This window comes from Triticum aestivum, chromosome 3B, assembly GCF_018294505.1.
Source record: "Triticum aestivum cultivar Chinese Spring chromosome 3B, IWGSC CS RefSeq v2.1, whole genome shotgun sequence".
Classification (NCBI taxonomy): Eukaryota; Viridiplantae; Streptophyta; class Magnoliopsida; order Poales; family Poaceae; genus Triticum; species Triticum aestivum.
Genome location: NC_057801.1, coordinates 106,912,561 through 106,936,428, shown reverse-complemented (window position 1 = coordinate 106,936,428; position 23,868 = coordinate 106,912,561). Strand labels below are relative to the sequence as shown.

At 50.5% G+C, this 23,868-nt stretch overlaps 1 protein-coding gene and 1 pseudogene across 4 annotated transcripts; both read right to left on the bottom strand.

Moving 5' to 3' along the window:
* Nucleotides 1-224: 224 nt before the first annotated feature.
* LOC123068884 (pentatricopeptide repeat-containing protein At5g16860-like) lies at nucleotides 225-5,178 on the bottom strand (annotated as a pseudogene).
* Nucleotides 5,179-5,599: 421 nt separating this feature from the next.
* LOC123068883 (receptor-like serine/threonine-protein kinase ALE2) lies at nucleotides 5,600-13,028 on the bottom strand. Of its 4 annotated transcripts, none has more exons than XM_044491563.1 (16): nucleotides 12,626-13,028; nucleotides 11,752-11,862; nucleotides 11,580-11,684; nucleotides 10,970-11,509; nucleotides 10,778-10,843; nucleotides 10,608-10,706; nucleotides 10,398-10,517; nucleotides 10,113-10,301; nucleotides 9,951-10,034; nucleotides 9,799-9,873; nucleotides 9,609-9,713; nucleotides 9,124-9,495; nucleotides 8,650-8,916; nucleotides 7,103-7,501; nucleotides 6,767-7,010; nucleotides 5,600-6,694 (listed from the first exon to the last, which is right to left on the bottom strand). In XM_044491563.1, the coding sequence occupies exons 1-16, from the start codon at nucleotides 12,681-12,683 to the stop codon at nucleotides 6,058-6,060; spliced, it is 3,471 nt and encodes a 1,156-aa protein (XP_044347498.1). In that variant the 5' UTR covers nucleotides 12,684-13,028; the 3' UTR covers nucleotides 5,600-6,057. The 4 variants fall into 4 exon arrangements, with proteins under 4 accessions (XP_044347498.1, XP_044347499.1, XP_044347496.1 ...); XM_044491564.1 differs by having other exon boundaries at nucleotides 10,608-10,703; nucleotides 12,626-13,027; XM_044491561.1 differs by having other exon boundaries at nucleotides 10,113-10,316; nucleotides 12,626-13,024.
* Between the last annotated feature and the right edge of the window lie 10,840 nt (nucleotides 13,029-23,868).

Genomic DNA, 23,868 nt, shown 5'->3' with positions numbered 1-23,868 from the left:
TCAGGGCCGCTGAATGACGACCGAGCTTACGCAAGGAGTACAAAGCATGGATTTTGCAATAGTACTTTTGTCGCAACCTGAGATTTCGTATTATTAGCACAATAAAATTGTAACATTCTTTTTTCCAACTGATAACACTGTAACACCTCCTATGATGAGCAAAATCTATCTGGAACAGAAACTTAGGACCAATGCAATGGTACGCAGTAACTTATTTTTCATGATTTTGATAGGTACGACAGTCAAGCATTGGACCAATGATGATTGATTTACCTTTTAATGACCAAATATAAACCTCTGAAATGTATCCAGATGATTTTAATAACTTGGTCTGACAAAAATTAAACGTTTGAATCGACAGACAAAAACATATTTTTTCAAGAAAAATACAGATTTCGATTATATAAATCAGCATAATAAATGAAGACTGCAGGTGATACCTCTTAAGAGAACTGTAAAATATTTGTGAAAATAGCAATGGCGAGGAGAAACTATTCAGCTCTTCATTGGATAATCAGTAGCAAAGAATGGTAAGTGCATTAGTACATTCTGTGTACAAAAACCAATTGGAATGCACTTTCAGTTTATGCTTCAGCCTCAGAAGCCATCACCAATAGTCACCACAAGAGCACACACCATTCTTAAAATGATGGAAGCGACTGGAGTCCCGCACAATGATCTCATGGTCAACAATCTTTGAGATGTAGGTGAAAGCACTGTGGCAATCACCACAAACGCGCAGGTTCTTTGTGATCCTTATTGGACATCCAGGGGAAGTTGTGAGGAGGCCATATGCGAGAGCAAGCTTCTCGCTGTGCTCAGCAAGAAGGTTATTTTTCTCCTCATCGTCGACATCATGGAGTGCAAAATTTGTCTCAGGGACATAACCCATAGATTTGATGCGATCAATCAGTCTCTCCAGAAGGGCATAAATCTGAGGGGATAGAGAATGCGATCGATCTCCAACAAAGAAAGACGCAGTTCCTTTCTTACCCTGGACCCAACTACAACCGGGCCTCTTCTTAATCCCGGAGTTCTTCATCAGGTTTCTGATTCTGGCTACATCCTTCCAACGCCTTGCATTAGCATATATGTTGGAGATGAGCGTGTAAGATCCATCATTCTCTGCATTCATCTCGACTAGCTTGTTAAGAGCATATTCAGCAAGTTCTACATTTGAATGTACTCTACAGGCACTAAGCAATGCAACCCAGACTACTGCAGTAGGCTCCATTGGCATGTCCTTGACCATATTCCATGCCCTATCTATCTGCCCGGAGCGGGCCAGCAAGTCAATGACACAAGCATAATGCTCTGCACTGGCAGCCACACCGTAGTCTCTGCTCATGCTGTCAAAGTAATCCAGGCCTCGATCAATCATTCTAGAATGGCTGCAAGCATATAGAACAACCAGGAATGATATATCATCAGGAACAAAGCCTGCCATTTGCATCTTGTCAAATATTTCCAGGGCCTCATTGCCACGACCATGCATCCCATATCCTGCCATCATTGATGTCCATGAAATGTCATTCCTTTGTGACATGCCATCAAATACATACCTAGCTGTATCGACATCACCACACTTTGAGTACATGTCAATAAGACAGTTTGCCACAAAGTATGTAGATGCTTCATATTGATGTTGACGAACCACATAAGCATGGATTTGCTTACCAACACGCAGGGCTGACAGATGTGCACAGGCCATCAGAATGCAGGAAACCGTAAATGCATTTGGAGCAACTGCGTGTGGTTTCAAGACCATCTGTGAGAAAAGCTCGAGGGCATCATTTGAGTCCCCATATTGTGCATAACCACCTATCATCACAGTCCAAGTCACCACATTACGTTCCTTTCGGGGTATAGAATCAAATATAGAACGTGCAGCTCTGAAGATTCTGCACTTTGAGTACATATCTATTAATGCATTGTGCACCATGAGATCCTCATCATCGCCATTACCACTAAAATGGTTATCCAAAGATAGAAGACAATTCTTCAGAGAGTAGGCATGAGTTTCCATACCCTGAGAGTATGCCCCCGAGGAAGCACAAGCAGACAGCACAGAGATGATTGTGACAGAATTTGGCTTCTGCTGAGATGTTTTCCTTGCGCATATTCTTAAAAATCTCAAAGGCTGCCTCAAAGTTCCCACTTTGGGAGTAGCCAGTCACGATTGCATTCCAAGAAACAACATCTTTGATTTCCATCATATTGAAAACCTTTACCGCATCCTTCATTGAACCACATTTTGCATAAGTATCAACCAGAGCATTGCCTACAAAAACATCTGGAAATGTACCATGCCGAATGGTATTTCCATGAATTTCTCTAGTTCGAGGTAGTGCCTTTAGAGAAGCACATGCAGGAAGAATGTTCACAATGCTAATGATGTCAGACCTATCATTTGTAGCCTTCTCGTGGACAATCATTGCCATTTTCGAGAACATATCCAACGCGGTCCATGGACTATTGTGTTTAACATGGGCTGCAACAATTGAATTCCATGATATGACATCATCAATTCCCCTCTGAGCTATTTCCTCGAACACCTGGCTGGCTTCCTTCAGTGAACCACAGCGGGCATACATCGCCACCAATGCATTGCATACAAAGACGTTTGACTCAAAGCCATTACAGCATATAAGTCCATGGAATGTGATACCACAATGGTACGAGGGTAGCTCTCCACAGGCCTTTAGTATATGCGGCAGAGTGAAATGGTCCGGTCTGGTTCCAGCACGCAGCATCCGGCAAGATACCGCAATTGCATGGTCAAGGTGGCCCTCTTTGATATGTTCTCGGATGAGTAGGTTCCACCAGACAGCTGGAGACGGTACAACATGCTCCAACACTGAGAGAGCCTCATCTGTGGAACCACACGCAAGATAAGCAGCTACAACACCAGTACCCAAAGATCTCGGTGATAAAAACGGTTGAGATGGCAGTGGTGGAAATGACACTTCCAACAATGATGCTGGATAAGAAAGAAGACCCGAAGAAATTAGCTGCTGGTGAACTTGATGGACTGCATTCACAGACCTGCATTCCTTTAACAGGGCGGCGAAATGAACAGGAGAAACATCTCGGCCAAAGCCTGCTGCATTTGCAACTGAGATGAACCACCGTACAGCAATTGGTGTTGTGACTCTTGGCAAGTTGAAAAGCATAATATTGTGCAGACTAATCCCTCAAAGCAGTCATCGCATCACTGTACAACGAAAAAGAACAAAATGAGAAGAAGGTGTCGTACACATAGTCTTTCAATTATACAAATTGATGTAAGGAGCAGAAAAGAAGAGCAGGCAAAGATCAAGAAAATAAATGCACACGCCCTCAAGCCTTGCTGTGGCAGAGCTAGATGTCGCAGGGGCAAAGTTCGGATCAGAACCTGTCTTTGCGTGCATAAAACTAGCTGACAGGCAATCTAGTTGTCCTTTCGCTCAGAAGCTTGTTAATCTAGACTGTCCTGGGTTTAGCATAATAGCATTCATGCTGCACAATGTATCTGAGCTCAGTTTGAAATGAAATTTGGCGAATTGTGCGCCTCCCACTTGTTCCAATAAAAAAAACTACACTAGAAAATAGCATTTCTCTTGTATCGTCTCGCTGTTTCTTTTCTTTTTTCATTGTTGTTCGATGTAATCCTGGCCGGTTGATGGCTTTGTTAATTCAAAGCCGGGCTCTTCTTGAGCCTTGTTCTAAAAAAAACTATAGTGGAAAATAGCATCTCTCTTGTCCACATTGCTTACAAAATACTACATGCCTGAGTTGAACAAGCTACTCAACCATGGCACTCTCCAGTCTGCAGTACCTCCCTGCCCTTCTCTCAATACTAATAAAAGCAACTAAGAATGAATGAGAAGAAGAAAATTGCAGTGCAAATCAGAATGGACTGCCATTTAGTGCTTAATTCCAGACACTCAAATTAAGTTCAAGATTGAGACGCATCCATCTCACACATGACACATGGACTGACGGACATCACAAGTGGGCAGGGAGAGGCAAGGAAACACAATATTACCAGCAGGGAGAGAGGGACTCGCTGAATCACACGCACGCCGCCTCTTCCAGTGCTTGACGATCGCCCGTCTCTGCCTACTAGCCCAGCCCCGCTGCCCACTTGGCCGCCGGCCACGGCTGGGTCGCTGCCGGCTGGAGGAAGAGGAAGGGATTGGTTTTTGCTCCGGTTACTAATAAGTTGTGTTCTCCAGGGAACGGCCTAGCGGCGCCGCGCGAAGCTCTGCTGGCCGCCGGTCGAGGTTGAAGCGCTGGCTGGAGCTGGCGAGCAGGCGGAGTGCGGGTGCGGCGCCGTGCTAGGGCGGCGGCGGAGGGTGAGCACAAAGAAAGAGAAGAAGCAGAACAGAGAAGGCGCGCTGGAAGGAGGAGGAGCGAGAGGGCGTGGCCCAAATCTTTTGCGTCGTCGGTCGGGCTTTGGTTGGGCCGGGTTGCAAGGAGCGGGGTCGACGGAAGCAAACTCGTGGTGGGCCGAGCCCAGCTCCGGTTCGGGCTCGGCCTCGCACTCACCTCCGCCCTCGACTTCTCTAAGAAAAAGAAAACCTCCGCCCTCGACGTCTCGCCGTGGTCGCCGGCTCCGCCGATTCGGCCGGTTGCCGCCGTCTCCGACTCTGTCCATCTACTCCTTCTGGTCCTCCCGCACTCTCCAGCACTTGATCCACCGTTAGCCCCTCCAAATCCAACAAACACTTGCACGTCGCCATCGCGGAGCGAAACGGCGACCCCCAGGAGAGAGCACAACAAACTACAGCAGCACCATACCAAGGTAAGCAGTGAGCTCATGCATCTTGGATTCTTGACAGCTGCAAAGGAAATCAGTGGGATCCTTTTCCTGATCAAACGTACTCACTCCATGTGAGTGATTAACAACGACTCCTGACAGCGTGTGTTCATTAGGTTTGGACCCTAGCTAATGGCTGGGCATTTCAGTGCCGGTCTCTTTCTGCTTTGTCACCCCAGCCCCCAGGGAGCTTCTACCTGCAGCCTGTCACCACCTAGAACTGCATCATTATCATTCTTATAATTTCCTGATTATCCTTTTTCTTTTTTTGAACACCTCTGATTATCCTTTCGTGTCCTTTTCACGGCAAGATCCAGGTTTTGATTCCCCAAGGGTTTAGTTTTGCTAGTTCTAAAAGTCTGTGCTGTTACTCTGTTTAATCAAGGACTAAATAAACATTATAATTCAGTAATCACAACGTGATGACAGCAGTTTCACACCACGCAGAGAGGGGAAACGGAGAAGAGAGAAAACTGTGATGGGAAATGAACAAAAGGTGTTAGGAAACTTGCAGCATCGAGCTGAAACCTTTGATCCACTACTGAAAAATGAAGTGAAACTTTTCAGGAAAAGAAAGTGCCCTTGGAGCTAACTCATGTATTCTGCTAAAGTGCTCAGAATTTTTTAGATGCACATATCCAAGTTTCCAGTTCAAAATGCACCAGTTCTTAACAAGTTCCCAGCAAAAATTACCATATATATATATATCCAATCTGACTAGAGGAGACTGACAGAGTTAGACTGCATACTTTCTTCAGGAAAGAATTTCACTAGTAAAACAAGTTGTGAAGCAGCAAATAATCACAACACTGAGAAGCTATCACCTTCATTGCAGCAAATGCTAGCGTACATGAAGCTGAAATTCACATGGCCAAATGCAGTCCAAAAAACTCAAAATCTATACATTGACAATTCCTACCAAACAGCTAACCAAACAAAAGGGAAAACAAACTAACTCAAACTGACATGCTGAAAAAACAGAAGCGGTAAAAATCGGAAGGCAGGCGTATCTGTGTATGGCCACATAGCAGTACGGCAGAACCCGTTCAATGAAGAACCAGATCTGAGCCAATCTTATTCAAGCCTCCGGTGATCCATAACCCATGATCCGGTCTGCTACTCTGCTGATCCGTAACTATATATAGTCTTTATCTCCACACGCATAATGTACACAAACTAGGTCTTCAAACTCCTTATGTCCAGTCATCTGAATATTCATCTTGTCGAGACTGGAAGCTGGACAGAGCACAAAAAACTCACCTATTGCTACACTGTGAGTGTGTCTCAAAATCTGGCGAGGCACCATGCTCGCTCATACTACCTCTCGACAAGTTTCGCATCCTTTGCCAGAACTTCTTGTTCTTGCCTGTCATCAGAGGGCCGGAGATGGACTGCATGCGGAAAGAACCTGAATCAGCAGCTGGAGTGAAGACAGGTGTTGAGCCAAACATCTCAGATAATAGCACCCTCTCCGCTTCCATGCCAGTTACATCATGAGCCGCTGTCGTACGAGCCGCCAATTCCTGGCTGAAACTTCCCGAACCAAAACCTTCATCACCCTCGCTGCAGACAAGCTTCAAGGCCTGCACAACTTCGCTCATGCTCGGTCGGTGTGCAACCTCAGGCTGTACACACATGGATGCGATGGCAGCTGCTTTCGCCACGTTGTCCAGTGGCACATTAGGGCCAAGAAGTGGATCAACAGCTTGACGCAAGCCCACCACATTTGTCAGATATGGGCGAGCCCATGCGACTAGGCTTTCTTGGCCTGCAGGCTGAGACATGTCCACAGGCTTCCTACCTGTGAGAAGTTCAAGTAATACGACTCCATAGCTGTATACATCACTCTTGACAAGAAGATGGCCTGTCATGGCGTACTCCGGTGCAACATAACTGAGAAGAAAGACAGAATATCATACCATGTTTAAAACTATACCAAGACGTCGAGGAGGAGATAGTCCTTACCCGAATGTTCCCATTACACGGGTGGAGATGTGCTGGTTCCCCTCCCCCCTCGCAGTCCTGGCCAGTCCAAAGTCTGAAACTTTTGGTGTGAAATCATGCTCTAGCAGTATGTTGCTTGACTTGAAATCACGATGAATCACACAAGGGCTTGAGTCTTCATGTAGATATGCTAGTGCCCGCCCTGCCCCCAGGGCTATCTTCATACGTGCATTCCAATCAAGTGGAGCTATCTCGCGATCGGCTCCTACAATGAGCCAACACATTAAGTAATTAGTTTCAACCAACTGCTGACACTTCTATATGCTGGCGGAGTTAAATCTACAATAACATACTTACCATGCAAATGGGACTCAACGCTGCCATTTGGAATAAGTTCATATACCAGACACCGCGCGTTCTCCTCTACGCATATGCCCAACAACTTGACCAAATTTCGGTGATGCAATCGTCCCAGCATCTCAACCTCTGCCAAGAACTCTCGTTCACCTTGGCCATCAAATCTTTTCAGAACCTTTACCGCAACTGTGGTTCCATCTTCAAGTGTCCCTTGGTACACACAACCGAAGCCACCTTCCCCAAGTATCGACGAATCATCAAAGCCATTCGTAGCCTTTTCTATCTCAGCAAATTTGAATGTCTTTGCCTGCCCTGTGTATGCTGCCATACTTGACCCCAGTGAACTTGATGGACCTGATTGAGTACTACGGCGACCAGCTAAAAGTGTGTTACATGTCCCTGCAATCATGATGTGTTTCAGGATGGAAACTTGTTGCTGGTAAAAATGGACAGATATTACTTTAACAACAAAATGATACATGACATTCAGAAGTGAATGCCTCATCTGAAATGTTACCATAAACACTGTGGGTTAGCATTTGAAATGTGGACTATCTTTTTACTAAAAGTTGGCTGTGTGCATCACAATGATGCAGAGGCTGGGGTTATCCCTTTTTGATCTTTTGAGAAAATTAATAAAATTGATTTTTCCATTCTGACTTATTATTATCTGAAAAATATGCTTGGCATATACAGATTTAATATGTCACTCGCCTGAGTAATTGTTATTTCTGGGTCAACCGAGTTGCACATCATCAAATCTATGGTAGCACAAAAACGTTTGTGCAACTTTGTGTGTAGAAATGTTTAACTGACCAGCTGCACATGTCTAAACCTAATTTCTAACATTTGCAGCTACTGAATTAACCGTTAGATTAAGAATCAACTTTCAAAATCATCCATTTAGAAGTAACACTTTCTCAGTGAGCTGAGAGACAGATGCCCGTTATAATTTTAGCAATGGTCCCATAAGTAAATCCTTGAGAATAGCGCACGAATTTAGAGGCAGTGGCTAATTTAATCCTCGCAACATTAGTAATTTCCAATTCAATAAGGTAGACATTACATGAAGGATGGTGGGGACGCCGGGGATAATGAAGCTTCCATTTTCTATAAAGACAGACCCAGTGCTAGAAGCTCCCACATCAGGTGGGGTCTGTGGAAGGATTATACGAGGATAACATCATGGCTTCACATGTCTATTTTATCGGTAGGAATTAGTGTATACGACCAGGACAAAATATTGAAAATATGATTATGGGGTGCAGTTTTTCTATATGGGATGTTCGAAAGCATATATGCTGCATCGGAGGCCAAGGCTGTATCTCACGTGGCACAATAAAATATGCCAACTATACGGTATTCCCTCCCAAAGGGCATTGTTGGAAATATTTGCCTATAGGACACATTGAATTCAATAGCCAGTTGGAACTGGAAACACTTGGCTGAAAATGTGCAGCTATTGTTCTGCTGTCAATCGAACAGCTAAGCCAAGTAACATCATAATATAATATGATTATAGATATTAGAAGGACATGTACACATACCGGAAGACCTGGAAATTTTGGGAATTGCACTATGTGGATATCCTTGAGCTATGTCATCTGAATCCCTGAATTTGAGTATCAGCAACCATGCAGCCACAATGCAAATAATCAATGCTATAACAGTGGATAGAGCAGCAATAGCAATTACGCTCCCATTCACTTTTCTTTTGGGTTTTCCTACATCAACCCCCAGGGGCTTCATTGCCCTTGCATTTCTGCTGTTGCCGAATGCACCAGCTGGTGCTGAAGGTGGAGAAGGAGGAAGCCCTGAACAAAATACAAATCTTTGGTGAAACTCTTAGTGCAGAAGTTCAAAATGCTTAACAATGAGATATGATGAGCATGACGTACTGAATCCACTGATGTTTATGAGATCAATCAAATGACTACAGTATACTGAAAATAGCTGGTAGCATTGACCAACTACAAATAACCAAATAAGAGAGTCCAAGGACACATGCAAAGAATGCATACCTGGATAGACAACATAGAGAATCTCATAGTCCCCGAAAACTGACGGTTTGAGAGAAATCTTTTTGCTCCACAAGGTTTGAAATGTCGACAAGGCAGTAGCTTTATCAAAATTCACATGCATTGGTACCAGATGCACAAGAACTACTGTCTTGTCAGGTTGATCGCCAGCCACATTTGCACCCATAACACGAACCTGCCGCCGTGCCATGTGTACCCCAGATCCCACTTCGTCGGCAAAATCCGAAACTAACGGAAAGAATGAATAAAGGTCCACACTTAAACGGATTCCAACTTTAATTGGTAGAACACAAGCACATGGAGCTCCCGCGGGTGGATCCGTTAGAGGCTCTGGGCACACTAACGATTTGCAATCTGCATATTAACGCTTCACTAGGTAAGAATCATCAGTATTACCCAATATGCACAGATCCAGTATATAAAGTTTGAAAGGACAAAGGTATGAGAATACATAAAGATAAATGTACCTAAATTAGGTGGTGGTGGGGGCAATGTCCAAATAGGATGAGTTGATGGTGCTTTGGGTTCTGTTTCAGGAGGAATTGGTGGAAGAGTAGGAGAAACACGAGGTCCTGAAAATAACTGAAGCTTCAAAGATCTGTACTGAAATCAGGAGACAAATACTAAACAATGCAAAGCAAGAAGGCTTGAAGGTACTTTTGCTGCCATCAGAGGGGCCCTTTGGTGACACTGGTGGAGGAGATGGAGGATGCACATGGAGGTTTGGATGGCCTGGACAGGAAAAACAATGAAAGTCTCAGTACTATGAAATGAAACCAATGTTTTATAGAAGGAAGAACTACCATTACCTTGAATCATCGGTGGTGGTGCATGATGATTTTGCCTTTTAGTCCCAACCTGCTGTGGAGGTTGAGCTCGCGAGACCTCAGGACCTATAACACTGAACTTTTGAGAATCTTAACACTCACAATAGATAATCGCTAGGTTTTTCAAAAGGCATTATGCCGAACCTTGAGCATGGGGTGGTGGGTAAGATGGGGGAAATGATGGACGTTCTCCTTTCGTTGGTGTCGGAGGATGAGATCTGCTAGTGGGTGCTGGTTTAGGAGCTACCCCTAACGATGGGGGTTGAGCATGTGGAACCGTTGATGCATTCCTCGGGAGTGTAGGCATATTTGTGTTGTGGGGCAGAGGACTAGCTGCAGGCACAAACCCTGAAATCAGGAATTTCAGTAGTCAAGATACATTGTCTTTCACAAACAAGCTGCCAATTTTATTTTTTTTTTTGAGATTACCTCTAGTTGGTGATTTGTGAACCAGTGCAGTATTAGGTTCCTTTGGTGGAGGTGCAGGTCGAATGTCATGGTTCTTACCACTTGCAGGAGGGGAAGTATTTGCTGGGGGTACCGTGTTTCCTACAATAAACATGAAGTTCAATATCTAAGAACAATGACATGTAAGAACATTGTCAAACAAATAGCAACATAATTTTTTTTGATACTCACCATTGTTATGCTCGGCATTTGGAGCTTGCGCTTGTTGTTGAGGTGCATGTGCAATAATAGGTGGTGCAATTGGAGGTTTCACATGTTCCGGAGGAACTACTAAGAAGAACGGTAAATGGTAAAACATATGCAGCTTGTCAAATTTGATCTATCCCATGTCAGTAATTTACCTGAAGTGGAAGGAGGAACTGCCCGGAAAATGCCTTCAGGTGGCGGATACGGAGGGACATCATTACCTAGAGAGGGAGAATGCAGGAGTGAATAAGGAGGGAAGGAACATATTTGCACAATTTTATTAACTTTTTGGTACATCAAGAATCCGGGAACCTAAGCTTATGAATCGTTACTAGCAGAATATATACCTGATCCAATTGGCCTAACCGGTTGATTGTTCACAGAAGGCGGAGGCGCTAGTGGCACATTAGGCTTCACAGCCACAGATGGAGTAGGAGCCTGAACTGTAGATAGTGAAGGAGGAGGCACTAGTGGCACATTAGGCTTCAAAGCCACAGATGGAGCAGGAGCCTGAACTGAAGGTATTGAAGGAGGAGGTGCCAGTGGCACATTAGGCTTCACAGCCACAGATGGAGTCGGAGCCTGAACTGAAGGTAGTGAAGCAGGAGGTGCTAGTGGCAGATTAGGCTTCACAGCCACAGATGGAGTAGGAGCCTGAACTGAAGGTAGCAATGCAGGTGACCCAGGAAGTATTGGTGCGGGGTTTCCAGCTGCAGCTTGCGGCGGAGGAGCTGCTGCCGGGGGCACCCCCTCAGTGACAGCAGGAGGAGGAGCAGGCTCAACTGGAGGAGACACAGACACAACCGGAGGAGGCGCAGACTCAGCTGGAGGAGACGCAGACACGACCGGAGGTGGCGCAGACTCAACCGGAGGAGGTGCATTATAACCTACACAAGATTCAGTTAGTGATGCACACATCAGGATTGGAAATGCCATGTCTGACTGAATGTGAGCTACCTTTAGGGGGGGCTACCGGAGCCGGTGCAGCCTGCGGTTCAGCCGGAACTGCAGGGCTCACAGCTCCCTTCTGGAGGGGAGGGTTTGCTGATGAAGAAGGGGGTGCTGCAACAGATCAATGTAAGGGCCTGCACATCAATGTCGCTGATGATCTTTGAAAATTCAGAGCTACCTGCTGGAAGAGTTACTGGACCTAGGGCGGAGGAAGGTCCAGGAGGACTAGAAGCCTGTCCTTGATCGACAGGCGAATTACCAACCGCAGGAGCAGGCGCCAGATCAGTACCTAGAGTGGAGTGAAGAACACAGGTTCAGGGAACAGGTAAAGTATGCAGTGTACATTACCTACTAACTGTGCAATGACTAAGCTCTGAGTTTTAGTATCAGACAATCTACAGGTTGCTATCTGAGGCAAATCTCCAGTGTCTTTTCACCACAAAAGTTGCAAAGCAAGAGCAATTATTGCAATTTGCAAGTATGCAACATGAAAAAAAATGCCCAGCATCTGCATCATCCGACGCATGCGGCCAAAAATTATTAATTGTTCTTGCGATATCACGGCCAAAAACACAGGTAGATGAAGCAGCAAGCACATGCGACGCAATTAAAGTGGCTCGCAGTTGCAGTGACAGCCAAAGACAGGGGAACGGGAAATGCCAAGACGCCGACATTGCGCCGTCCCTCTTGATGAGAATTCAGAAGCAAGGAGCACATGCGTTTAGTGGTATCAAGCTTCAGAAAACTCTCCTGTGGGTTGCTCAAATCCTGAATAAAAAACTGTGAAGCGCGGTTTCCTGGCAACAGATCAGCTGGCCAGCCTGCGCATTTGGAAGAAAATTTGTTGAGCCCACAGGTTTCCGCATCAAATTGTTCAACCGAGGCAAAAAAAAAAAGGGAAATGTCATGGAGAAACAGCCAAGAATTCGCATTGTCCGGCAGCTGCACATCAGCTGATCCCCAATTTCCCACCCCAAACAAACCGCGCCATGGAACCTGGGGAGAAGAGGAGGAGAGAGCTGAAAGCTACGCAATGCTAAAACATTTCTCACCTGTGGATCCAAGAAGAGAAGCCAGAAGCAGCACCAGCGCGCAGGCAAGACGCCGCATCTCGCCGTCGCTCGTAGCAAGAGCAGCGGCAGCAGCAGCAGCAGCAGCAGCAGGAGGGGATCAGAGGCGAGTGGGTTCAGGCGCAGCGCCGCACCCGCAAGAAGCCCCTAGAGCGGCTGAAAAGGAGGGAGCCTGACCGCCATTTGGGTAGCAAGCCATGAGCAATCGCGGGCCCATGTGGGGAGGGAGGGACAGGGAAGGAGTAGCGAAGAGCAGCGCGAGGGAGGGAGAGGAGGAAGAGGGGAAGGTGGCCGAGGCACCAAACACCACTAGTACTCGTACAGTATAGCACCAGTACTTGAAGGCCGCAAGGGGAAGAAACTGTGTAGTGGTACTAGAAGTGGTAGCAGCTACTACAAGTAAATTCACACGCCCTAAAAAGAGAACCCTAGCAGAGTAAATAATTTTAAAAATAAAGGAGAAAGCAGTGGCGATCCTGGTAGCCCGGCTCAAGGAACCAACGACAGACGGCCATGGCCGGGTGACGTGAGAAAACATTCGTTACTTCCTGCCCGTGCCCTCGCCCACGCACCACCACCACCTTGCTGCACGAGGCCGAAAGAATCTCGTGATCTTGGCCTGGTTTAGTTTAACCATGGACGCTAGTACCACGAACTAGTTGTGGTACCGCCGCGAGACGCAAATGCAAATGTAGATCTTTGGGAGTGCGCTGCAATTAATCCAGCTAGCCCGTAGTCCGTCCGTCCGTCCCTCTCACTGTGGGGCTTTGGTTATCCTTTGTCCTCCCGCCAGCCTGGTCCGGGAAAATTACCGGCTCCGACCACCCCAGCTTGTCGCTTTACCACTGTGCGTACGTACGCAGTGCAACGCAGTGGCCGTGGCTTTGCGTTTGGATGGGAGCAGCACGAGCCCCTGAAATTGAGCGCCAGGTTCTCTTGCCCGTGCGCGCGCGCGGGCGGTGCCACGGACACGGACGCGGGCACTGTGCCGGTGGATCACGGGGCCATGTCGGCCGAGCGCGGCCGCTGGCTGCGTGCCTCCGTGAACGAGCGGAGCGGGGCATCGGATGCTGCGCGCCCTGGGCAGAAAACACACGGTCTGGGTGCTGCCTCCCTTGCGGGACCTTTGGATGCACATGCACATGAAGGTGTGGAGGCTATGTTTGATCGGGTAATCCTAATCCTGACACGGAGATTTGTCGCTGTTTGCTCTGCCGCGACGTCGGTACGCTAGCCGGCCCGTTCGTTTTCGGGAATCGAGGCGTTGTGGAGTCGCCGTCGCCGACGGAGACCGCCAAACCGGCGGCGATCTCGCGTGTCAGCCTCGATAGCTGACGATCTGCTGTACGTTTCTTCTTCTTTCCTTTTCTTTTTTATTTACTAGATACCGAAAAAGGCTTTCGCCCCGTTTTATATATAAAGCAAATCGCCACAGAGCATACAAACAGAAGTAAGTCCACACACACCCACCCACGTTTCACGGCAAAGTACACAGATTCTGCTGAGGGCACAGCTCAACAAGCCCATAAAATAAAAAAGAAAACAACACACTCCGGTCGCAGGGAGCCTAGTCTGGATCCGGCGGAGGAGGAGGAGGCGGCGGCGACAGGCGGACGGCCATCGAACGGAGGTCGGCGATGAAGGCTGAGATGGCGTCACGGTTCGGGGGGCGGCTAAGCGGCCGCCAAAGCTGCAAGAAACCCGAGAGTTTGAAGAGCGCGTCAGTAGCCCGTCGAAGGGGAGTACGTTGAATCACAAGCTTATTGCGAACGGTCCAGAGGGTCCAGGCGAGAACCCCAACCTCAAGCCACCTAATGTGGCGAGAGGTCACGGGGGACAGCTGGAGTTCAGCAAATAAGTTCGGGAAATTGGTGTGGCACCAACTTCCACCGACCACCTCGCGAAAGCAGCTCCAGAGGAACTGGGCGGAGACGCAGGAGAAGAAGATGTGGTTCGAGTCTTCAGGAACATCATAGAGCGGGCAGAGACCAGTACCCGGGCCATTGCGCTTGCAGACCTCCACCCCGGACGGGACCCGACCGCGAATCCACTGCCACATGAAGATGCGAATCTTCAAGGGAACGCGGATGGACCAAACCATCGACAAGGGGAGGGGGCGGAGGATGGGGCAATGGCCAGGTAGAGCGACTTGGTGGAGAACTGGCCCGACGGCTCCAGGCGCCAGCGCACCAGGTCAGGACCACCATCCACCAACGGCTCATGAAGAGCAACGCAATCAAGCAACTCACGCCAGGCGGCGGATTCCGCGGGCCCAAAAGGCCGTCGGAAAGCAAGGCGCCCTAAGTCAAGAAGGGCCCTATCAACAGAAATCAAGGGGTCGACGGAGATAGAGAAGAGGGCAGGGAAGCGGGCCGCAAAGGGAGAGTCCCCGGCCCAGCGATCAAACCAGAAGAGCGTCGAGAGACCGGACCCCACTGAGATGGAGGTTCCAATGCGGAGGACCGGGAGAAGCTAGACAATGGACTGCCAGAACTAAGAGCCGCCTGATTTCTGCAGAAGGCTAGGGGTTGTCCATGCAGGTATTTAATCCGGATAATGTCGAGCCAGAGGCCACCTTGACCTTGCGCGATGCGCCAAAGCCAATGGGAGAGCAGGGCAATATTCATCCTTTTAGAGCACATGATGCCCAGGCCACCTTGCTCCCTGGGCTTGCAAATGTCGGGCCAGCTGACCATATGGTACTTCTGCTTGTCATGATCGCCAGCCCAGTAGAAGCGGGACTGGATCTTGACGATCTCCTTGTGGAGAGATTCGTGGAGGTTGTAGAAACTCATAAGAAACAAGAGGAGGCTGGAGAGGGATGAGTTGATGAGAATAGTCCGGGCGGCCTTGGACAGCCACCTCCCCTGCCAGGGCTCGCAACGAGATTGGAGCTTAGCCACGGAGGGGCGTAAGTCCGCGACGGAGAGCCGCGAATCGCTAATGGGCGTCCCCAGGTAGGAGGCGGGGAAGGAGCCCAGGCGGCAATTAAGTCTGTTGGCGATGGCCATAGACTCAGAGGGGGAGTATCCCATCACCATAACATCACTCTTGTCGAAGTTGATCTTGAGGCCCGACATCTGTTGGAAGCAGAGAAGGAGGAACTTGAGGTTGGCGATGTCCACCTTCGAGCCTTCGACCATGATGATCGTGTCGTCAGCATACTGTAGGATGGAGATCCCAGAGCCCCCGGAAAGGTGGGGGGTAATCCCACGAATATGGCCAGCGGCTTTTGCCTTATCAAGGATGGAGGCAAGAGCGTCAACTACCATATTGAACAGGAAAGGGGAGAAGGGGCCGCCTTGACGAACCCCACAAAAGGTGGGGAAGAAAGGGCCAATCTCGCCGTTAATGTTGACCGCCGTGCGACCGCAAGAGACCATTTGCATGACTCTAGTGATCCACCGGTCATCGAAGCCCTTCCGAAGAAGGACTTCCCTGAGAAAGGTCCAGCTAACTGTATCATATGCCTTGTGGAAATCAATCTTCAGAAAAACCGCCTTAAGGCGTTTGACACGGACCTCATGAAGGACTTCATGAAGGACAAGGACTCCATCTAGGATGTATCGGCCCTTAATGAAGGCCGACTGGTTAGGATGGGTCACCCGGTCCGCCAGCAGGGTCACCCTATTGGCGTACCCTTTGGCCAAGATCCGGAAGATCACATTAATCACCATGATCGGGCGGAACTGACGGATGTCGGACGCCCCAGGGACCTTGGGGATGAGAGATATGATCCCGTAGTTGAGGCGACCCAGGTCAATGGAGCCAACATAGAATTCATCGAAGATGGCCATGACCTCAGGTTTAATCATGTTCCAGAAGGTCTGGAAAAATTTGACCGGGAGGCCATCCGGACCCGGCGCCGAGGAAGAATTCATGCCCTTGATGGCCTCCCAAACCTCCTGCTCAGAGAAGGGGGCCGTCAGGGCCTCGTTCTCCGAGGCGGACACCAGCTGGGAACCAGCCCAACAATCGGGGGCGAGAGAGATGTCGCTCCTAGGAGCGGCAAAGAATAGGGACCTATAGAAGCCGTCGACATGGGCCCAGATGTTGTGAGGGTCCTGAAGGAGAGTCTCCCCATCCCAGAGAAGGGGGATCGTGTTGCGTCTACGACGGCTGTTGGCGATAGCCTGGAAGTATGCCGTATTCGCGTCTCCCTTCAGGACCCATTTCTGCGCGCCCCGTAGGCGCCAATAGGCTTCCTCATCGGAGTAGATCACGGAGAGCTGGTCTTCGAGGTCATATCGGGATAGCCACTCGTCCGGAGAGAGACCCACCGCATTAGCCCGAAGGTCGAGAGCCTGAATCGCGGACAACAGTGCCTTCTTACGCTCCCTGGCATCGCAGCCCAAATTAGCCCCCCAACCCTTCATAAACTGCCTGCCACGTTTCGCACAGAAGTGCCACGCGTCAATGGCTGAAGGGGGGCGAGGGTGGGGGTGGGCCCGAGCCTCGATCCACCGAGCACAGACGGCGTCGGTAAATCCAGTCTGGGAGAGCCAGAAAGTCTCAAAGCGGAAATGAGGGGTGATCGGCGGACGCTCGTCCGCGGAAGAGAGAAGCAGGGGGACATGGTCCGAGCCAATCCGGGTGATGGCACGGAGGGAGGCTAGGGAACAGCGGAGGTCCCAATCCGGGGACACTAAGACCCTGTCCAAGACAGACTGGGTCGGGGAGGCTTGCCGATTGGTCCAGGTGAACCGGGCACCAATCCTATCAATCTCCCGGAGGGCGAGGTCAGCAATGAAGTCATTAAACATTTGCATCCGTGCAAAGCAAACATTGTCATTGCTCTTGTCTTCCGCCACACGCAGAAGGTTAAAATCGCCGCCCACAACCACGGGAAGGGAGGCCGCCGAGATCTTCCGGTGGAGCTCCTCAAGGAAAGCGGCCGACCTGCTATGGTCGGCAGGCCCATAGACTATGATAATCTCCCACTTGAAGTTGAGAGATCTCTCAAATAGCTCCATGCTGACGAAGAATTCTCCCCGATCCATGCTGCCCACCTCGAAGGTGGCATCCTTTACACCTAAAAGGATGCCACCCGAGTGACCTGTGCTCCCACTAGAAGGGAGCCAATGCCAAGCAAAGAGGTGGGAGCTCATACGGTCAAGCTCAGGAAGCGAGAAATCACGTCGCATGGTTTCTTGAACGGCTACTATGTCGATGTGCTCATCTCGCATGTGCTCCACAAGTTGGCGACAACGACCATCATGGCCGAAGCCGCGGATGTTCCAGAATAGAGCTCGCATTAAGGAGCCATTGGGGGGCTGCTTGACCCTAGAACACGAGATGCGCTTTGCGCACGAAGAGCCGCCGTGCGAGAGCGAGTACGACCATGGATCTCCTCCCCGACCGCAGGGGGGAGGCTCCGTCAGCCGTGACACGGACGGAGAGGGGGCCGCCCCACCCGTAGGAGGGGCAAGAGGAGAGCCGCACGGGCATCCGCGAGTTTCCCATCAAGAATCTCACGAGCTCTGATAGCCGCGATCTGGGCTAAAGGGGGGCCAGCTTCCCCTCTAAAAATGATCGCGGAGTTGGAGGCCACTTTGGCGAGGTTGCCCAGATGAATAGACTCAAGCACAGAGAAGGAACAAGACGAAGCAGAGGGGGGAACAGAGGGCGTACCTGGCTCCAGGTTACAAGCTGCAGCGCGGAGCTCCGCCCGCTCGGGGATGGGCAGAGCCGGGCTGCCCTCAGGGTGAGCAGCATCCAGCCTCACACTCCGGCGGGAAGCAATCACCGGGGAGGAGGTCGACCGTCCGCGACGAGAGTAGGTGGCAGAGCGGGGGGGAGGGGGCTGGGCTGCCACGGGAGTGAGAACCCGAGCCACGCCCTCCCCAGGCAGAGCCGACGCAGAGGAGGCCAACTGAGCAGGTCCAGAGCAGCCGAGGAGAGGAGGCGCTGGGGGCGGCGATGCAGAGGGCGGGAGGGGGGGGTCGGCGCGGGGACAGCCGTGGGGTCTGCAATAGGGGCAGCCCGCGGGGGCGATGAGGGCGGTAGAGCCACCGGCCGAGGAGGGGAGGAGGCGGCGGGGGGCGGCGAGGCCGGAGGGGGGAGGTCCAGCACAGGGGGCGACATCACCACCGCGGGCGCCGCCGGAATATCCGGGAGCAGGCCGAGGGACAGGGTCACCGAGTCCCGCTCAAAGGGGGGGGGGGGTGAGGCGGGGGAGCGCGGGGAGGAGGCCGAGCAAACCACCAAGCCCACACTGGATATGTCGCTTCCCTCGGAGGCCGACGCCGCAAAGAGTGGAGGGCCACCAAGGGGAAGGCAGGGTGCGGCCTGGCGGCCCTTGCCCCCCGCGGCAGGAGGGGAGGGCGAGGGGGACGGGGAGCGGGAGTCATCCGACGCCCCATCCTCATCCAAGCGGTGGGAGCGGGAGCGGTGGCGGCCATGGTAATCCCCACCGGCCCCCGGGTTGCCACCTGGGAGGCCGACGTCGAGGAAGCGGGGGCGCCCAACGTGGTTGGGAGGCTCAGGGGCGAGTCTAAGGAAGCCCTGGTCGTTGAAGAACACGCGAACTGAGGTGTGAAGCTTGGAGGAGTCGAGGCACTTGACCTTGACCCGGACCTCCTCCTCCTTGCGCAGAGAGAGCTCATCGACCGCCACCACCTTGCCCAAGAGACGGGACATCTGGCGGATGACGGGCTCAGACCGCGCAATATCGGGGAGGCCGGAGATGAGGATCCAAGCGGTGTCAAGGACAACCACGGCCTGGGCGTCGAGGACCGGCTCGGAGATCTCGACAACCAGCTGGTTGAGAGCGAGAGTGATCCGTCCACTACGCGTCGCGTAGCCGTAGCTGACGGAGTCGGGGAAGACGACAGAGAAGATGTGGTCGGCGGTGGGGGTGACCACCCAGTCCCACTGGTGATGGTAGAGATGGTTGAGCTCTACCTCGATCATCTCCGGGGATGCCACCCCATCGACGACCGTGACGATCGCCTGAAGGGAGGGGGACGGCGGAGGGGCGTTGGGGACCTCGAGGTGGAAGAATCCCAACCCCTCGATCCCGTGCCCATACATCATGAGCTCCGACACCACCGGTCTATCCGGGCACATGAGAGCGGGGTGGCCAGGGTCCTTGCAGAGGTAGAAGCACTGGGGGTTGACGCAGTTGACTTGCGAGTGTCCCCTCACCCCATAGTTGAAGCAAGGGGGGGGGGGGCGAGGGAGACCGGAGACGGGCCCGGGAGTGGAGGAGGAGCCGGAACCGAGGGGGGGCACGGGCGGAGCGCCACGAACACCGCGCCACTTCTTCTTCTTGGCATGCCCGGACCGACCGTGAGCGGTACCTCCACCAGGGGCAGGGACCGGCACCAGGGCCCCGGGGGCTGTGGCGTGAGGAGGCACATAGCGGCGTGGTGCCGGGGTAGGGAGGATCCCATCCCGGGGACGGGGGGAGCTGGGGCGTGCCGACCGGGATGGGGAAGGAGAGCGTAAATGTGGATAAGAGGCGTAAATGTGGTTAGCTACGAAAAATGGGATAAATGTACAGTAACTACACTACCGGGCACCAGACTTGGGTCCTGGTTAGAGCATCTACAGCCGGGCACCCCAATCTGTCCTCAAACGCCCGAGTAGGCCGCTCAGTCACTGGCCGGTTACGAAATTTTAACCCAGCCGGACGCCTCAAACCGGACTTAAATGTACGGGCTGACCGCCACCCCTCATATCCAGCCCAAATATGGGGCGGATATGGGGGCGTCTCGGCGCGGTCGCCATGTCAGACCCAACCCACGCTCGGCCACCGACCACATATATATTCGTCCCATCCGCTGGCCGAATCACCCTAGACACTTGGCACTCCACTCCCTCCGCTACCCAAGCTCACCTCCGGCGATTTTCGGCCGGCTCCGGCATGGCGGGCAGAGGATCCGAGTCCTTCGCCTCCAGATCCATCGACCCCGAGCTCATCCCACGCGGCCCCGAGGAGGAGATGGTCGTCCGGCTTGCGCTCCGCCGCTCCCGGGAGGAGGCATGTGCCCAGCAGTGCTCAGACTCCTTCCGTCGGGAACCCATTGCGTCCGCCCAAATGGCGCATGGATCCGGCGCTAGGTGTATCATCGCTGCCTCGCCGAAGGCGGTGCGGTCCATCTGTCAACCAAACATGGTGGCGGACACACAACCCCTCTGTTGGCGCGCCAAAGCCATGGGCGTCGTCCGATGCAAACATGGCGGCGTGCCCGCCGTGCGAGGCAGCGGGCGCGGTAGGCGGCGGCAGTCCTCGCGGCGGTGGATGTCGACGAGGCGGTGTCGCATTCTCCGGTGCATCATATGGTGCACTAGTCCGGGCGCCGCAATCGCATCGTGGTGGACGTCGCCGGCTCGTCCCAGGATGGATCCATCATCAATCTGATGTCCAACGACACAGTTCGTGTTACTGTCTCCGACGAGGAAGAGTAGGCATGCGAGACGGCGCGCCTTGAGTTCCATGAGTCGGCTCGTGTCCCTAATACGTTCATTTTGCATCATGTTTTCCTACTGTTATTTATAATGTTCTTATGCATATTCATGCTTTTGGGAGTAATTCTAATGCCTTTTCTCTCATATTTTGCAAGATTTACACAAAGAAGGAGAATACCGACAACTGGAATTCTAGACCTGAAAAAAGCACGTCAGAGCTACCTATTCTGCACAACTCCAAATAAGCTAAAACTTCACGAAGATTTTTTTATGAATTATTTAAGAATTATTGGAGAAAATAACTACCAGAGGGGGCCCAGGTGGTAACAACCACCTAGGCGCACCAGGAGCCCAGACGCGCCCTGGTGGGTTACGCCCTCCTCGGCCCACCTCCGGTGCCCCTCTTCTAGTATATAAGTCATTTTGACCTAGAAAAAAGTAGGGGAGGACTTTCGGGACACAGCGTCGCCGTCTCGAGGCGGAACTTGGGCAGGAGCACTTTTGCCGTCCGACGGAGCAATTCCGCCGGAGGAACTCCCCCCCCCCCGGAGGGGGAAATCATCGTCATCGTTATCACCAACAACTCTCCCATCTTTGGGAGGTCCATCTCCATCAACATCTTCAACAACACCATCTCCTCTCAAACCCTAGTTCATCTCTTGTGTTCAATCTTTGTACCGGAACTTAGATTGGTGCTTCTGGGTGACTAGTAGTGTTGATTACATCTTCTAGTTGATTACTATATGGTTTATTTGGTGAAAGATTATATATTTAGATCCATTATGCTATTTAATACCCCTCTGATCTTGAGCATGATTATTATTTCTGAGTAGTTACTTTTGTTCTTGAGGTCACAGGAGAAGTCATGTTGCAAGTAATCAAGTGAACTTGATATGTGTTCGATATTTTGATGATATGTATGTTGTGATTCCGTTAGTGGTGTCATGTGAACGTCAACTACATGGCACTTCACCATATTTGGGCCTAAGGGAATGCATTATGGAGTAGTTATTAGATGATGGGTTGCTAGAGTGACAGAAGCTTAAACCCCAGTTTATCCGCTACTTCATAAGGGACATATTTGGATCCAAAAGTTTAATGCTATGGTTAGATTTTATCTTAATACTTTTCTCGTAGTTGCGGATGCTTGTGAGGGGGTTAATCATAAGTAGGAGGTTTGTTCAAGTAAGAACAACACCTAGGCATCGATCCACCCACGTATCAAATTATCAAAGTAGCAAACACAAATCAAACCAACATGATGAAAGTGATATGATGAAATTCCCGTGTACCCTCAAGAACGCTTTGCTTATCACAAGATACCATTTTGGCCTATCCTTTGCGTCAAAAAGGATTGGGCTACCTTGCTGCACTTTTGTTACCATTACCTTACTTGCTTGTTACAAATTATCTTGCTATTAAACAACTTGTTACCTATAATTTCAGTGCTTGCAGACATTACCTTGGTGAAAACCACTTGTCATTTCCTTCTGCTCCTTGTTGGGTTCAACACTCTTACATCAAAAGGACAACGATTGATCCCCTATACTTGTGGGTCATCAAGGCTCTTTTCTGGCGCTGTTGTCGGGGAGTGAAGCGCTCTTGGTAAGTGGAAATTGGTAAGGGAAAAATTATAACTACGTGCTGAAATTTATTGTCACTTGTTACTATGGAGAATCATCCTTTGAGGGGTTTGTTCGGGGTATCTTCACCTCGACCGGAACCACAATTAGTTGCCCCTCAACCTACAACACCTACTGAAAATATTGGTTATGAAATTCCTTCGGTATGATAGAACAACTGCTAGCTAATCCTTATGTAGGAGATGGAACTAAATATCCCGATATGCACTTGATATATGTGGATGAAATTTTTGGATTATTTAAGCTTCAGGGTTGCCCGGAGATGAAGCTAAGAAGAAGGTTTTCCCTTTATCTTTGAAGGGAAAAGCATTGACATGGTATAGGCTATGCGATGATATTGGATCTTGGAATTGGAATTTCACCAAAAAAATTATCCTATGCATCTATTTCATCGTGATCGGAATTATATATATAATTTTTGGCATCGTGAAGGATAAAGTATCGCTCTAGCTTGGTGGAGGCTTAAGTCAATGTTATATTCATGCCCCAATCATGAGCTCTCAAGAGAAATTATCATTCAGAATTTTTATGCTCGGCTTTCTCATGATGATTGATCCATGCTCGATACTGTCGGGAAACATAGTAATTAAAAAAAACATACAATCACGCAAGATCTATCTAGGAGATGCATAGCAACGAGACGGGTGAGTGTGTCCACGTACCCTCGTAGACCGAAAGCGGAAGTGTTTAGTAACGCGGTTGATATAGTCGAACGTCTTCACGATCCAACCGATCCAAGTACCGAACGTACGACACCTCCGTGTTCAGCACACGTTCAGCACGATGATGTCCCTCGTGCTCTTGATCCAGTTGAGGACGAGGGAGAGTTCCATCAGCACGACGGCGTGGCGACAGTGATGATGTAGTTACCGGCGCAGGGCTTCGCCTAAGCACTACGACGATACGACCGATGTGTTAAACTGTGGATGGGGGCACCGCACATGGCTAAGAGATTGTCTGTTGTGCTTTGGGGTGCCCCCTGGCCACGTATATAAAGGAGGGAGAGGAGGAGGCCGGCGGCCAGGAGGGGCGCACCATAGGGGGAGTCCAACTAGGATTCCCAATCCTAGTTGGACTCCCCTTTTCTAAGAGGGGGAGAGAGGGAAGGAGGAGGAGAGGGAGAAGGAAAGAGGGGGCGCCACCCCCTCCCTAGTCCAATTCGGACATGCC

What these genes read in the sequence shown, in the direction of transcription:
- LOC123068883 (XM_044491561.1), bottom strand. Translation starts at nt 12,683, where the DNA reads ATGCGGCGTCTTGCCTGCGCGCTGGTGCTGCTTCTGGCTTCTCTTCTT. An exon ending in TCACAAATCACCAACTAGAG is followed by an intron (nt 10,317 to 10,397) that starts GTAATCTCAAAA and finishes TCCTGATTTCAG; the next exon opens with GGTTTGTGCCTGCAGCTAGT. An exon ending in TCTCTATGTTGTCTATCCAG is followed by an intron (nt 8,917 to 9,123) that starts GTATGCATTCTT and finishes TATTTTGTTCAG; the next exon opens with GGCTTCCTCCTTCTCCACCT.